This window comes from Colletotrichum higginsianum, chromosome 10, assembly GCF_001672515.1.
Source record: "Colletotrichum higginsianum IMI 349063 chromosome 10, whole genome shotgun sequence".
NCBI classification, from domain to species: domain Eukaryota; kingdom Fungi; phylum Ascomycota; class Sordariomycetes; order Glomerellales; family Glomerellaceae; genus Colletotrichum; species Colletotrichum higginsianum.
Genome location: NC_030962.1, coordinates 554,288 through 567,753, shown reverse-complemented (window position 1 = coordinate 567,753; position 13,466 = coordinate 554,288). Strand labels below are relative to the sequence as shown.

Below are 13,466 nucleotides of genomic sequence, written 5' to 3'. Positions count from 1 at the left end.
CTACTGGCCCGCTGCGCTAGCGAGCTCGTTGAGTTTTCCCTGCTCCTCCTCAGTGAGCATGCCATACCACTCCTGAAAGTTGGCCACGTTCTCGCGCGCCGCGCGCATGAAGAACTCTGTCAGATAGGCCTGCGTTTCGTCGTCGCGCTGGCGGGCGCCGGATCCCTCAATCAAGGACATCAGGTCCGCTTTGGTGCCGCCCAGGCTGAGGTCGAGCGTATCGGGCTCGTCCTCCCAACCATCGTCCTCGTTCTCCTCGTCGGCGAACTCAGCCGAGGCCGCCAATGCCGCGGCGTTGGCGGCGGCGTTAGCACCCGAGGCGGAGAGGAGCTCCTCGATCAGGACCTTGAGGATCTTAAGCGAGGCAGGGATGACAGTGTATTGGTCGGGGCCTGTTCGTTAGGTCAGTTTCCAAGTGAGCTAAGCCGCCGATGAGGACTCACTGGCTTTGGCGCGTGAGCGCGTCATGATTCTGCCATCGTTGCTGCTGTTGACGATCAAGTCGCCCTTGACCATGGTCTGGGCAAGACGGGGGTCGTTGAGAGAGTAAAGTTTGGATAGAGCAATGACGCTGCAAAGGTCAGTCCCATCCAAATAACATTGCACAAGGACACGCCACTCACTTCTGACGAATCTCGTCGTAGCCGGCGAAGCTGACGGAGTTCTCGAGCCACTTGCTCATCACGACCTGCAGGCCCGTGTTGTTGTGAATCTGGATCTGGCTAAGGAATTCGACAACGTCGCTAGCGCCAACCAGAGACAGCCGGGCAAAGACGAGTATCAGAGACTGGATGAACGGGGCAGCCTCGGCGGATGCGAGTCTGGTGGCAACAGCCTGCAGCAGCTGGGGCAAGAAAGGGCCGAGACGCTCTTGGCCAGCCTTCTCGACGAGTTCTGCCGCAAGACCACCGACTTCAGAAGCAGAGTTGTCCTCGACAGAGGGGCCCAGCAGACGGTCGATAATGTGGAGGCATACCTCTAGGCCCGATCGACCGCTCTCGTCATGCCAGCCGAAGACCTGGTGGTGGTCGTGCATCAAGAGGTACTTGACAGACTCGGCACCAGGACGGAGAACCTCGCCCTCGTTCGACTCCATCAGGAGGCGGTTCAACTTGGGAAGCGTGGCGGCGACGAAGCCAGCGGGCAAAGGTTCTGAGCCGTGCTCGACGAGGGCAGTAAGCAGCTCGGTGGCGACAGTCACGAGCGGATCGTCCTGGGTGACGTTGGCCGTGTTGAAAGCCGCCGTCAACGTGGGTAAGATCTTGGCACAGAGAGCAGTGTAAGAGGCAGTGTCGGACAGGGTGCGCACGATCTCCTCAAAGGCCTCGCAAATAAGCATGGTGGCCTGGAAGTTGGACGCGCCGAGCTTGGCGACCAGGAACAGGAGGTCAACTGAGGGAACATCCTGGGAAAGCACAATTCTGGTGTCCATGTTAATGGCGGCGCGCAAAGACTCGGCAAGAGTGACGAGAAGCTCGTCGGCGTCTTCCATCTCCTCAGGATCCTTGTTCTGCATGTACTGGGCGATAGCGTTAATGATGGGAACCTGACGATCTGCCGTCACTCTGCCAGAGCGAATGAAGCCATCGACGGCCTTGATGCAGGCCACCTGGACGACCTCAGACTCCTCGGAGGTTATGCATTGAATGATGCGGTCGAGAAGAGCGGGCGGGGTCTGGGAACCTCTGGCCAGGGTGCCCCCAACGAGATAACCGCGGGCCCTCAGCAGAGGCTGCTCGTTCTGGTTGACGGCGTAGTCGACAAGTCCGAGGTAGGCCTCGGAGAGGGCCTCGGGGATGGGCTTCTCCATGTCCTGGAAGTCGCTCAGGAGCATGTTGAATAGGTAGAGGGACGCCTCCTGGCTTCTCCACGACGAGCCGTCGCCCGGGAAGAGGGTCTTTGTATAGCCAAAGAGTCCCTCGACGGCCTTCTCGCTGTACCATTCGCCCAGCTTGATGAGAAGGTCGCCAGAGGCGGTGCGGGCGGTGTAGTTGGCGGTGACGGATGTCTCCTCGGCAAGGTAGAGGGAGCAATCAATGTCCCACAGCTCCTCCTCTTCGCGGCTGATACGGGAGTAGCCGACCACCATCTTCATGACGTCGACCATCCAGGGAGTCTCCTGCGCCGAGGCGTGGGCGGCCAGCTGGGCCTCGAGCTCGGCCTGGACGGGCGGGGCACGGAAGCATTGGTTCAGGAAATCCAGCTCCTCGAGGATTAGGAAATCCAGCGTGTAAGGCAGGTTGTCGGCGTCTTCGAGGCGGCCCTGGGCCTCGTGGCCAATGTAGAGGTCCTCATGAGGCTTCTGCAGCAACGACAGTTCTTCCCATACGGCCGTGAAGAGGCTGGTGCTGTGCGGCAGGAGAAGGTGGGGGAAGACGGCCTTGACCTTGAGAAGGGTCTTGACGACTTGCAACTTCATGGCAACGATGGAGTTCCAGCTCTCGGGCTGGCCGTGGGTGAGCTCGGCGGGGGCCTCGGGCAGGCGGGACTTGAGAACCTGGGCGAAGAAGGGGTTCCAGTCCTTGAGAGCTTCCTCGGCGAAGCCCTTGACCTCCTTCATGTGGTCCTCCTTGACAATATCCATGAGGTCGAAGCACGATCGGAAGACGGAGATGGCGAGGGCGCGCAGGTTAGGCTTCCGGCCTTCGTTTAGGGCGACTTCGGTGACGGCTTTGACAATATCACGCGCCATGGTGAAGAACTGGTCCTCGCTCAAGCTCTCATCGATAATGTCGCCCAGAACTCGGAGGGCGCCGTGGAGTTGCACGTCGGTGCTCGTGGGGATGACGCCCAGGACGGTGGGCAGGAGGCTGGGCCATCGTTCGGGAAAGTCGGCCGACGCGATCTTGCCGATCACGTAGCTAGAGACGGCGGAGGAGGTCAAGTCAGCAGAGCGATTCTCCTTCACGGGATTATTCTTTTGGGTCGTGGCGTGTGCGTCGCTGGTAGACGTCGAATCTGGCGGATGCAGGGCGGGGAGAGGGAGACGAGCGCACCACCATACCTTGCCGAAATCTTCACAAGCCTCTTGTCCTCGTTGCTGAGGGCGATCTCGAGCAGGGTGTTCCGAAGCTGCTCGCGCGCGGCGTCGGAGATATCGACCGTGGGCTCACCGGCGTCTCGGTCCTCGGGGCTCCAGTTCCTCTCGATGAAGAGGCGTAGGGTGCTCAGGGCGGCCTGACGGATGGCAGTGTCGATAGAGTTGTGGTTGGCGATGTTGGCCAGCGAGGTAGGGAAAGCCGGATTCGCGCGGGCGTGCTTGAGCTCGATCTCGGCCTGCTGGCGGGGGCCCTGCTCGGAGCTCTGGGTGCTTGCCAGAAGCGAAACCAGCTGGTCCTCCATCTTGGGGCGGGTTCAGCGGTGGTGTTTATTCGTGTTCCGTGACTCGCACGCGATTTCCGTCCGCGGGCTATCGGCTATCTTTGGCGTGCTTGTGTGTATGCGTGTGTGTGTGTGTGTGTGGGTGGGTGGTGTCGGCCAAGTCCGCCGGTGGTTCGTCACAGCAAACCGGATGCGCCAACAATCGTGTTTTGTGTCGAAGGCAGGGGGAGCAAATGAGACGGGTAGGAGAACTGGTTCCGCGAGTCGTTGCCCAGTGAGGCGAGATATGGAGAAAGAATTGGAGAGAAGGAGGAGGACAGAAGTAGAGGGAGGCCCGTGACTGACTCAACCTCGGGGCAAACGTAGAGCGGAGGAAGGAAAGCGGTGGGTGCGGCGGAACAGTGCTTTTGGTGTGGACTCTCCGTGGTGGGTTGTGCGTGTGCGTCTTTGTGTGAGAGTGGGTGTGTTTGCGAGTTTGTGTGTGGTGTGAGTCTCTCTGGTGATGTTTCTCACTTTCTTTTTGGCGGGGTTGTTTCCCTTACCGTTTAGACGCGGGAGTGGGGCCTTTCCAACAGGCACGAGGTACGTACCGAAGTATTTGCAGCCAACTTGCAACGTCTTTTTGGGCTCAATTATCTCAGTGTCTAAACTCTGTCTGCCTCGGAATAGGTATGCATCCGCATTTTGGATTTGCGGCCTCACTCGCACTTCCTGGCTCCGAGTCTCACAAGCCAGGAAATGTGTACCAAACGCAGTGGTTTTTTGAACACCACTCACTCAACGCGCCACTCTTTTCCCGGTCGTTCATCACCTCCCTAGGCTGCTGGATACCTAGGTAACTAGTGTCCCGTGAAACAAATCCCGACCGCCAACGCTTGCCCGCCCAAGCCGCCTCGACGCCGCCGCACCTCCGCCGGGAAGGAGGGGTCGACCGGCAATTTTCAGGTGGCAGGACCAGGCACACGCGCGAAGAAACATCGGGGCACGGGCCGCCTGGCGCCTCCAGTAATGGAACCCTTCACTCCCCCTACCCCCTCGCTCATTCCCTGGATCACTCCTCATCATGTTCCCTCCCCTCCCTCCCCCCCTGCTTTTTGCTATCCCGCCTCCAGTTCTGCTTAGGTAATTACTAAACCCAATTCTTCATGACGGTAGGGGGTCATCGAACCTCTCTGTGTCTGGTGCGGGTGGCGGTGTGTGAATGTCCCATCAGTTGGTGATATACCCAACCTACCTACCTATAGACAGAGTATTCACAGATACTAAGCTATGCCATACGTAAGTGGAAGTGCCTCCAAGCCCCAAGAACCTCGATCAACCCAGCCCAACGCGCTGGTTAAATTGGACCACTGTTCATGACACAACGAACTTCCACAAAAGAGAGACGGAGGCGTCCTTGGATGGAAGCGGTGACGGGACGTGACAAACACTTGCACGTGGCTCGGGTCCGTCACCCTTTTTCACCGCCGTCTTCTGTTCCTGATCCCGCCGCCCTGGAACGCACCAAGAAGGGCCTATCCCTCGGTCCATGGCCCATATCATACGCTTGGACACAATTAGATCCCATCGGTCTCTCGAACCAAAAAAACGTCTCAACTTGTATTGCTCACATCATGTTGTCGAGTCACCACTGTCGGAGAGGTGAGTGCATCATCTTGCTTCCATTCATCCAGTCCGTACGATAGGCACTATACACACATTCAATGACAGATGCTGTTCAGGCCGTAGCCGCCGTACTGTCCACAACGAGAGTATCCTCTACACCCGTCATTACGTGCAACATACCACATCCCGTTCATCTGCCCATCCATCTATCCGTCCGTCCGTGCAGTCGAAGCCAAATAACCATCCTATCCCATATGTCCACTTGGACTATCTATCGATCTGCCTGCTCTGCTACCCACCTGCATGCCCAGGCCCAGTCGATCCTTCTCCCAGCCCGTTGATGGGCCGGTATCGTGTGCAAAAAGACAACAAATCAGTCCGGTAAACAGTGAGAGTAGTTTGTACACCCGAAACCCGGACTCGCTCGCATCGCATAATCCTCTCCCCCCCAAAAAACCCCCCCAAAACCCCCCCCGGAAAAAAACAACAACGCCATAGGTCCATTCCCACTATATTGTACACACGGCCGCGAGGGCGGCGCGCACACACAACACACACGCACTCGGATTCTGTACCTCTTCTGCCCTACGCCGGCTTTTGGTCTGTTCATGCCCACGCGTCAGCCCCCTTCATTAACGTTCGGAGACTGACGAGCTCTCTTTTCAAACGCGCGTTCTCCTTCTTGACCCGCGCCGTCTCTTCGCTGTGTTCGCGCAGGCTTCGGATGAGCTCCTCCTTGTCCTCTCTGCCTTTGCCCTTGAGCGCCTTGACGATCTTGCCGAGCTCGCTGTTGAACTTTTCGTACATGAGCTCGTTCTCCGCTGTCGACTCCCTGTACAGTTGGTCGATGCTCTTGACCTTGGTCTCTGACGCCTTGAGCGTGCTCTCCATGTCCCGCTGGATCATGGATTGGCGATCTGTCAGCTCCGCCATCATACTCGGGATCCGCTCCTCGAGCGTCTTGACCGACGCCGTGAGCTTGCGGAGGTCTAACGTATTGGTGCGCGTGCCGAGTCCTGAGTTGACCCGCGACATTTCCTCCGCGATCTTGGAGAGTTCTGATTGCAGCGACGCGTCGACGTCCTCTATCGCTTTCTTCTCCGTCTGCAGCCGCTCACGGAGTTTTTGAGGCGACTGCAGACGGAGCTTGCCGCTGCCTGGGGGCTTGCCGGGACTCGTAGAAGGCCGCGGAACTGAGTCAGAGGATTGGGATCCCACTGGCCGACTGGGTCTCAGAGTTGGAATGTTGGACGTAGACAGACCTCTAGCATGTCCCTTGGGCGTGCGACTGGGCGTGTTTTCGCGGTCGGGGGGCGGGGGCGGAGGTGGTGAGAACATCTCTGGCAGGCTTGGGTTCTCCTTTTGGCGAGGCGAGACCATGCGAGGCGACCGCAGGCTCTGGGACGTCGGACTTATCGGTATCCTAGAGGGCGACGGTACCCGTGGCGTCGAGTTGAACTTCTCTGACGTCTGTTTGTTTATCCGCAACGGCATCAAGGCTTCCTCGATTTGCTCTCGCGGGTCCGTGATGGTAGCTGCCTCTAGAAGGCCTCTCAGGTCCGACAGCGAGCTTCGGCGCTTCTTCTTGGAAGACTTGACGGGCGTCGCCTCGACGTCGGGCTCCCCGATGGTCTCCAGGCGCATATCGAGTCGCTGCGAGCTGGGCGGCCTCGGGTCCTCGTCGAATGCGCCGGCGATGGGCGGCCTGTCTCGGGAACCAGGCCGCCTCAGCTTGTTAGGTCCGGGTTGCGCGCCCGAATCGATGGACCTTGCCCGCGATGATGTCATCTTCGATAGACTAGAACTCGAGGCCGCATCGGCGGAGGCTGGGTGACGACCGTGTTTGCTGAGCGTGCGCCAGACGGATGGACGCTCCGAGGAGTCGTTCTTGCTGTTCTGCCGGAGCAGAGAGTCGAAGCCGAACTTGCGCCGGATGGAAGATGTGTTTGATGTGAGCGAACCATTGTGCGACTTCCCGCTACGAGAATTCATCGACTCAAACGCTTGTTGAACGGTGAGGTTGACGCCAAAGCCAGCGTCGTCAAAGATCCTATCGCATTCTTCTACGAGGCGGTCCAGTAGGTTGATGTAATTCTGCGCCGTGCCGTCCGAGACAAGGAGCTCGGCGAACGACACTGTCAGGATGCCTCTATCACCATCGTTGCCGCAGCCATCGAGAAGATCGGCGAGCAGTTTGATCAGAGCCGTGAACGCCCTCTGGTTCTGCGGCGCCATCTCTTTAAAGATGAAATTGACAAAATCGGCAAAGTTGCCGGGAACCTGCCGGTTCATTCGCTCGAGTAAGGTGTCCAGGGTTTGCTTGGTCATGATGGGGCCCATCTGCTCGCCCCATGCGATGCGGATGAACTTCTCGAACGCAACGAAGATCACATCTGCGCCCAGCTCGGAGGAAGCGTCGAGATCAAAGGGACTCTCGATCAGCCGGTTGTAAAGTTCGTTGACCAGAAGCTCATCGGCCACGGACCGGTTCAAGAGCATTCTGCCAACGATGCTTCCTTTGCGTGCCTGCAGGCTGGCAACGTATCCAGTAAATGTCTGCTCTAACCGCACGAGCGGGTTTTCTGGACGGTCATCCCCCCCCATCTTGATGGCGTCTCTGCCTTTGGCTGAACCGAACACAGAGCCCGCCTCGCTGGTAGGTCGTGAGACCGGCGGCGGGAAGACGTTGGTCACTGGCGTTCGGCTGTGCTTGGGCGGACTGTGTGCTTCGGTGTTGGTGGAGCCGCCCCAGATGCTGGAGAAGAGCCCCTTGACGGGCGATGAGGCGAGAAAAGATCTCGTCTTCTCTGCTCTCGTCATGAGAGGGAGGCCCTTGAGGACTTTGGTATAGTAGGAGACCAGCGCAGGCGCCAGTCGCATGTTTGACACGCTGAACTGCATGCTGAGTAGCTGAATAACTGCGCATACGGTTAGTTTTGCGTTGGATCCAAGAAGTGGGCCAAGCCAACTTACTTCGTCGGGTGAGCGTTGGCAAAAAGTCATCCAACGTCACATCGTCCGAGAATTGCTTTCCGTTCAAACCGGCAGTCACCATCGTCACCTTCTTCAGGTCGCCGCACTTGACATTGACAGTGATCTCGACTCCGTAATGGCCGATCGGAGCGCCCTTGGTGCCCTTCTCGTGGTCGATGACGACGCGGATCGGCGCAGGCTCCCTTCGACCCTCAATCAGTTGGTCAGCGCCTTCTTGAAAGACGGCGGCAAAGATGCCAAAGTTGTTGTTTTCCGGCATCCTGATGGAGCGCAGAGTCCAAGAGGGGTCCTCGCGCTCCTTTTCCGAAAAGCGACCCTCGACGCGGGCCTTGACGATATCTTCCGTCCACTTTGACGCCCGCGTAAAGGACTCCTCAAGCAGAAAACACCGCGACGTGACCGCAGTGCCTGTGACCCACTCTCCAGCATGCGCTCCCTTCATCTCTTGTGTCGAAGTCATCCAGATAAGCCTGCCGTCCGTCGACTCGGTGAAGCGCACATCGGCAAGGCCATGCCAGCCGGTGAATGCGAGCTCGTAAGTAGGCTGACCACCGGCGGCATTAGTCATGGACAGGAGAAGCCCGGCCGCCGAGGGCTTATCGATTTCACGCAGAAGGTCTTTGCCGGTCATCGGCCTTGGACCCAGCTTCTTCAGAATGACCAGACAGTCCGAGAATAGGAGAAAGATGCCCGCACGGTCCGCCAGCTCTGGTGGCTCCAACATTTGGTAAGGCGCAGGAAGCTCGACGAAGTCGGCCGCTAGAATGAGTCTTCCTCGAGGCTCGAGATCAAGAGGCCAACTCTCAACCATGTTGCGCAGGCGATTCGTCACTTGTGGCTTATCGGGGATGGGCTCGTCCATCGAGCAGATGTTTGTGATGATGTCGCGCGCTTTCAGCATCGGCTGCAGCGCCGGATGTGTCATGGGAAGGCAGGTAACGATTTGGTCGATGAGTAGGCTATATCGCGGAAGACGCTGCACGGGCTCGATGAGGATGGAGCGGACCGTCTGCTCGCCGGTCTGGAGGACGCGTTGACGAAAGCTGGATTGCTGGTCCAGGAACGAGTTGAGAAGCGTGGGGAAATGCTGGCTCGCGCGGATGTAGTCTTGGTAGCAGTCGGTGAATTTGGGAAACCATTCGAGGAAGACCCTCGCGATTGCCAATGCGCCGCTGGGATCCTTCGACTTGGAGGGGGACCCCATTCTCGATCCTGTCAACGCGACAGTCGTCACCTCCATGTCTTTGACGGCCTCCTCCTCGGTTTCGTCCATGACATCGCGCAGCTCTTGCAGAAATGCCGAGTTGACTTGCAGTATCCTATCGGCGGATCTGGGAAACAGCCTCTCGAGCTCCTCCTCCGAGGGACTCAGGCTGGCGGGGTCGCGGTGTCTCGCAGATTGTCTGAAGTCGTCGGCAATGTGCTTCACCAGCTCGTTCAGCTTCAACACATATCTCCCCTCGGTATCGACCAGTTCTCCAAGCTTCATTCTCAAATCCACCTTCTGATCCTTGGAAAAGGACTTGCTGCGATTCAACGATGTCGGCTTCGAGGGTGCCCTCCGCAACCTCGACGTAGGCAGGAAGACGGGTTCCCCCAGCAGCTTCACCAGCGACGTGTATCCCCCATATTGGCGTAGGGTCGGGTCAAGGAACTCGTCCTCGTCCTCGGGCACCTCATCCAAGTCTTGGGGTTGTAGCGGCATAATGGAGCCGGGGGGCATAACAAAGTCGAGGTCCACGTTGCTCAGGTGCTGAGTCTGGAGGGCGATCTGCAAGGTCTCGAGGACCTCGGCGGTGTTTTCGCTCCTAACCATGTTCTTGGCGAGGTCGGCGGCGTGCTGCTCACCGAACAAGGCCGGGCCGCTTCCCGGGCGACGCCCCCTCGTGGTCGGATAGGTATTCTTCAGGTGGTTTTTGACGACCTCGGGCAGCTCCTGGAAGTACTTGTAGAGGCCGAAAGCGAGGCCGCGGTAGGTCTCATCGCCCTGCCATTCGCGCGGCAGGTGGTTGACGACGGCATAGAAGGGCGAGTTGGGCTGGATGGTCAGGCGCGGGAAGGACTGGAAGCCGGCGGGGCTGTAGACGTGGATCTGGACGCGGGAGCTGTTGAGGGTGTAGTTTGCCGTGGTGGAGGGACCATGGAAGAGGAGGACGGGCAGGTGTCCGAGGAGGGGGTCGGCAGCGTGGTAGAGGGTAAGGTGCTCGGCGGGCAGAGCCAGCTCTTCCGTGACACGAACCATTGTCGGGGCTTGGCGGCGATACGGTCGGTTGGTCTGTCTTTCGGTCGCTCGTTCGGTCGGTCGGTCGGTCGCGAGGTCTCGTCAATAGGCCTGGGTCATTGCTGACTGGCTGCTGTATAAACCACACCAGGAACAAAAAGAAGCCGGGGATGTTTGCAAAGATTGGTAAAAGAATGTGATGTATAGTCGTGGGTGCGCGTTTGCGTGTGGTTATTGATCGCGTCAGGCGCAAGTCGATCCCTGATCGAGGTCGAGGTCGAGGTCAAGGTCGAGTGGCGATCGAGGTAATTCGAGTGTGGTAGCGGCAGCGGCAGCAGCGATTAATCGCGATGCGACGGGACGAGATGCAGGAGAGCGATTCCAATAGGAACGAACACCAACAACAACAGCAAAAAAAGAGTAAAGAGAAAATTAGGGGTGGGAAAAAGAGCGTGATGAGGGAGGAAAAAGTTGGCAATTTGCCAGGCTGGCTAGCGTAACCGGAGTTGGACAGATAAAGATTGCAAGCCAGCAACTATCGTGTGTTTATTGCTGTGTCGGTGTGAGTTGGCTGGCGTTGAGCTTGGCCGGGGGTGTCGAGTCGAGTCGAGAGAGTCCGTGTGTTGAGGCAGCGACAGCAACGCAGCAGCGGGGGAAACAGGAAAGACAGTGAAGCACAGTGTTGGTGGGTAGGTGGGTACCTAGGTAGGTCCTGCGACAGCGGCGGTGGTGGGCGTGGTGTGGTGGGGAGGCTGGCTGGGCTGGGCTGGGCTGGGCTGCAGTCACCTGTGGACTGTGTAGTCCGTGGGTCCGCCCTGTGTTGTTGTGTTGTTTGTTGTTTATGGCAATTAAGAGGTGAAGCCCAATCCAAGGTAACCTGGTAAGGCGAAGAGCCCTGGTAAGGTATGACGGTCGGTCTGACGGACAGGGGGCAGGCGAGGAAAAAGAGCAGAAAATAGGGTGCCAATCAACGGTATCCGTGGCGATCCCTGGGATCTAATTTACCTCTTGTTGTTGAACCCTTTGTTGATCTCGATGCAGTCCCTGCCTGGTATTGGTAACAATGCAGTGGGAACGACAAATAGCCATAGCTGTTCTCTCTCTTTATTTTGGGGGGGTTTCCCCCTTCTTTTTCTTGCTGCCCCTCCCCACCACGCTCCCAAGTCCTGTCCAGACAAGAAATGGTTTTAGTAGAATAAACAGGATGACGGACGAGGAGAGTGATGGGGTAGTGGGAGAAGAATGACGACAGCCTGAAGCCTTGTCAGATAACTTGACAAGGGGAAGAGTTAAGCGACGAACGCCTTAAGAAACCTTGGTGTGGACTCGGCCTAGGCCTTTTCCACTTCTCCAAGAGGAGACAACACACACAACGCAACAAACGACACAGGCAGAGCAGGCGCAAGGATTAGGGGAATAAACAAAAAGTCTTGGGGCTGGGAAAATTTTACTTGGAATAAGAAACGATCGAGTGGATGATGGCGATGGCGATGTCCAAGCAACCATCCACCGCGACATGTGCAATGGGTATGCCGCTTGCCCTTCGGGGTCAGTCTGCCAGGGGAAGGAGAATTTTCACCATATGCCGTTGTTGGCGTGGTGCAGATGCAGGGCGAGGTGAGTGCAGACAGATGGATGCGCCTGCGCTGCCGGCCTGCAGCATCTTGACCATTGTCTGCCCTCACGTTCTCTCTCTCGCCTTACCTCACGTGTGCTGGTGTGTTCCACCCTCACCGATAACCGAAGGGCGACTGAGGTCAACATCAACACATCCAACCACGCGACCCGCTTTATCAATAGCAACCAGCCGCACAAAAAGGTTACATAACAAAAGCTCTGATCCTCTTTCTGCCCAATCACTGCCTCGATGTTCCACTTGACCCCTGTTACGAGGCGCGACAGCTGGCATCAGCCAATGGAAGCGTCCAAGTTCGATTCGAACCATTCCCTCCCCCCTCCCCTCCCACCTTCCCGCCCACGCCCGCTGCATCCTAAATCTTCAAGGTCCGTGCCTCACACGGCACCAATCAGATGACATCTGGTTAGACGTCCCATCCCTCTCCATGCTTGATTCCATGTTCACTTGCCAAAAACCCCCCTCCCGCGTTGACGACTCACACGTGAAAAGCCGCCGCCGTCCGCGCGAAACTTCTGCAACACACGCCAAAGCCAAGCCACGCACATCCAATAGTCTCTCTCCCTCGAGGTTCCCAAAAAAGAAAAAATTTTACCAACGCCGATAATGTCCATCCATGACTCCGGCATCCCCTTGACCCATGTCCCGGACTCTCGTGGCTACAAGCTCATGGAGCTGCCTCCGGAGCTGGAAGCCCTGCTAACTGCCGAAGATGCCCCGGTGTAAGTCACCCGCTCCTGTCCCGTGCCCCCTCCCCCCGGTCTCTCAGTCCACATCGCTCTCTCAGCCTCAATCACGACACCCCGATCCTTACTCGGACTACATCCTCCCCCCTTCCTCATCATTTCTGACCACCACAGAGAGAGAGAGAGAGGGAGAGATTCACAAGCTTACACACGTCACAGCGTCACACTCACCTCCACCCCTGCGACGGCTCTCCTTAAGGCCCAGGACAAGACTTACAAGCTGCTCCAGAAGAACACCTCCAACTCCCTGATCCTCCTCGCCCCCCACACCCCGGATGTCCCCGCCGCCGGTCTCGCCGCCATCACCACCGTTCACGAGACCATTGAGCTCATCGCCCAGGCGGAGCCGCAGACGATATCGAACCTCAAGAACACGGGCAGTAAGGGCAAGTGGCACGAGAAGTTCGGCCGCGGACGGTAGACTTGACACACACGCACGCCTTCATTCATGGATATCTGATGGCCTTCTGCTTTTTCTTGTTTTTGTTTTCCCTTTCCTTTTTCCGTGTTACTTATCCCGAATTCTGGATCCAGTTTGGTCCCGCGAGTAGAATCAGCCTTGTTGCTATGACTATAAACAAAAACGCCTTTTCATGCCAAACCCAAATTAAGATACCCTGTCTTTCCTCAAAAGAAACCACCCACCCCTCGTGCTATCCTGCGCAACAACCTGAATTAGATAGGTTCCTAACGCCCTGCTCGATGCTATGTGTGCCATGATTATGCCGATGCGACAAGAGGGTGAGAGGTGGAGAGACACAGACGAAGAACGTGAAACCCTGACATCGATCTTGTTTGAAAACGCAGTGCGGTAGCCCGAATGTCGTTTCCCAGACGAGATAACCTCGCCTGCAAAACTGTTTGGCATCCACAAGATTTGATTCGGATAGGCCTGTGGCTGGGGGGGCGAGGGGGCAAAGCATCTGTGGCGCGATGCTAGCAT

The 13,466-nt window shown here is 57.6% G+C and overlaps 3 protein-coding genes across 3 annotated transcripts; 1 reads left to right on the top strand and 2 right to left on the bottom strand.

Moving 5' to 3' along the window:
- Positions 1-3,342, bottom strand: CH63R_13619 (Importin-beta domain-containing protein; the record flags this gene model as incomplete). Its single annotated transcript, XM_018308593.1, has 4 exons — positions 1-392; positions 444-571; positions 624-2,861; positions 3,005-3,342. The coding sequence occupies 4 exons, from the start codon at positions 3,340-3,342 to the stop codon at positions 1-3; spliced, it is 3,096 nt and encodes a 1,031-aa protein (XP_018150911.1).
- A 2,190-nt stretch (positions 3,343-5,532) lies between these two features.
- On the bottom strand, positions 5,533-10,162 carry CH63R_13618 (RhoGEF domain-containing protein; the record flags this gene model as incomplete). Its single annotated transcript, XM_018308592.1, has 2 exons — positions 5,533-7,844; positions 7,900-10,162. 2 exons carry the CDS (start codon positions 10,160-10,162, stop codon positions 5,533-5,535), a joined length of 4,575 nt encoding a protein of 1,524 aa, XP_018150910.1.
- Positions 10,163-12,383: 2,221 nt separating this feature from the next.
- CH63R_13617 (uncharacterized protein) lies at positions 12,384-12,944 on the top strand (the record flags this gene model as incomplete). Its single annotated transcript, XM_018308591.1, has 2 exons — positions 12,384-12,499; positions 12,683-12,944. 2 exons carry the CDS (start codon positions 12,384-12,386, stop codon positions 12,942-12,944), a joined length of 378 nt encoding a protein of 125 aa, XP_018150909.1.
- Positions 12,945-13,466: the final 522 nt, after the last annotated feature.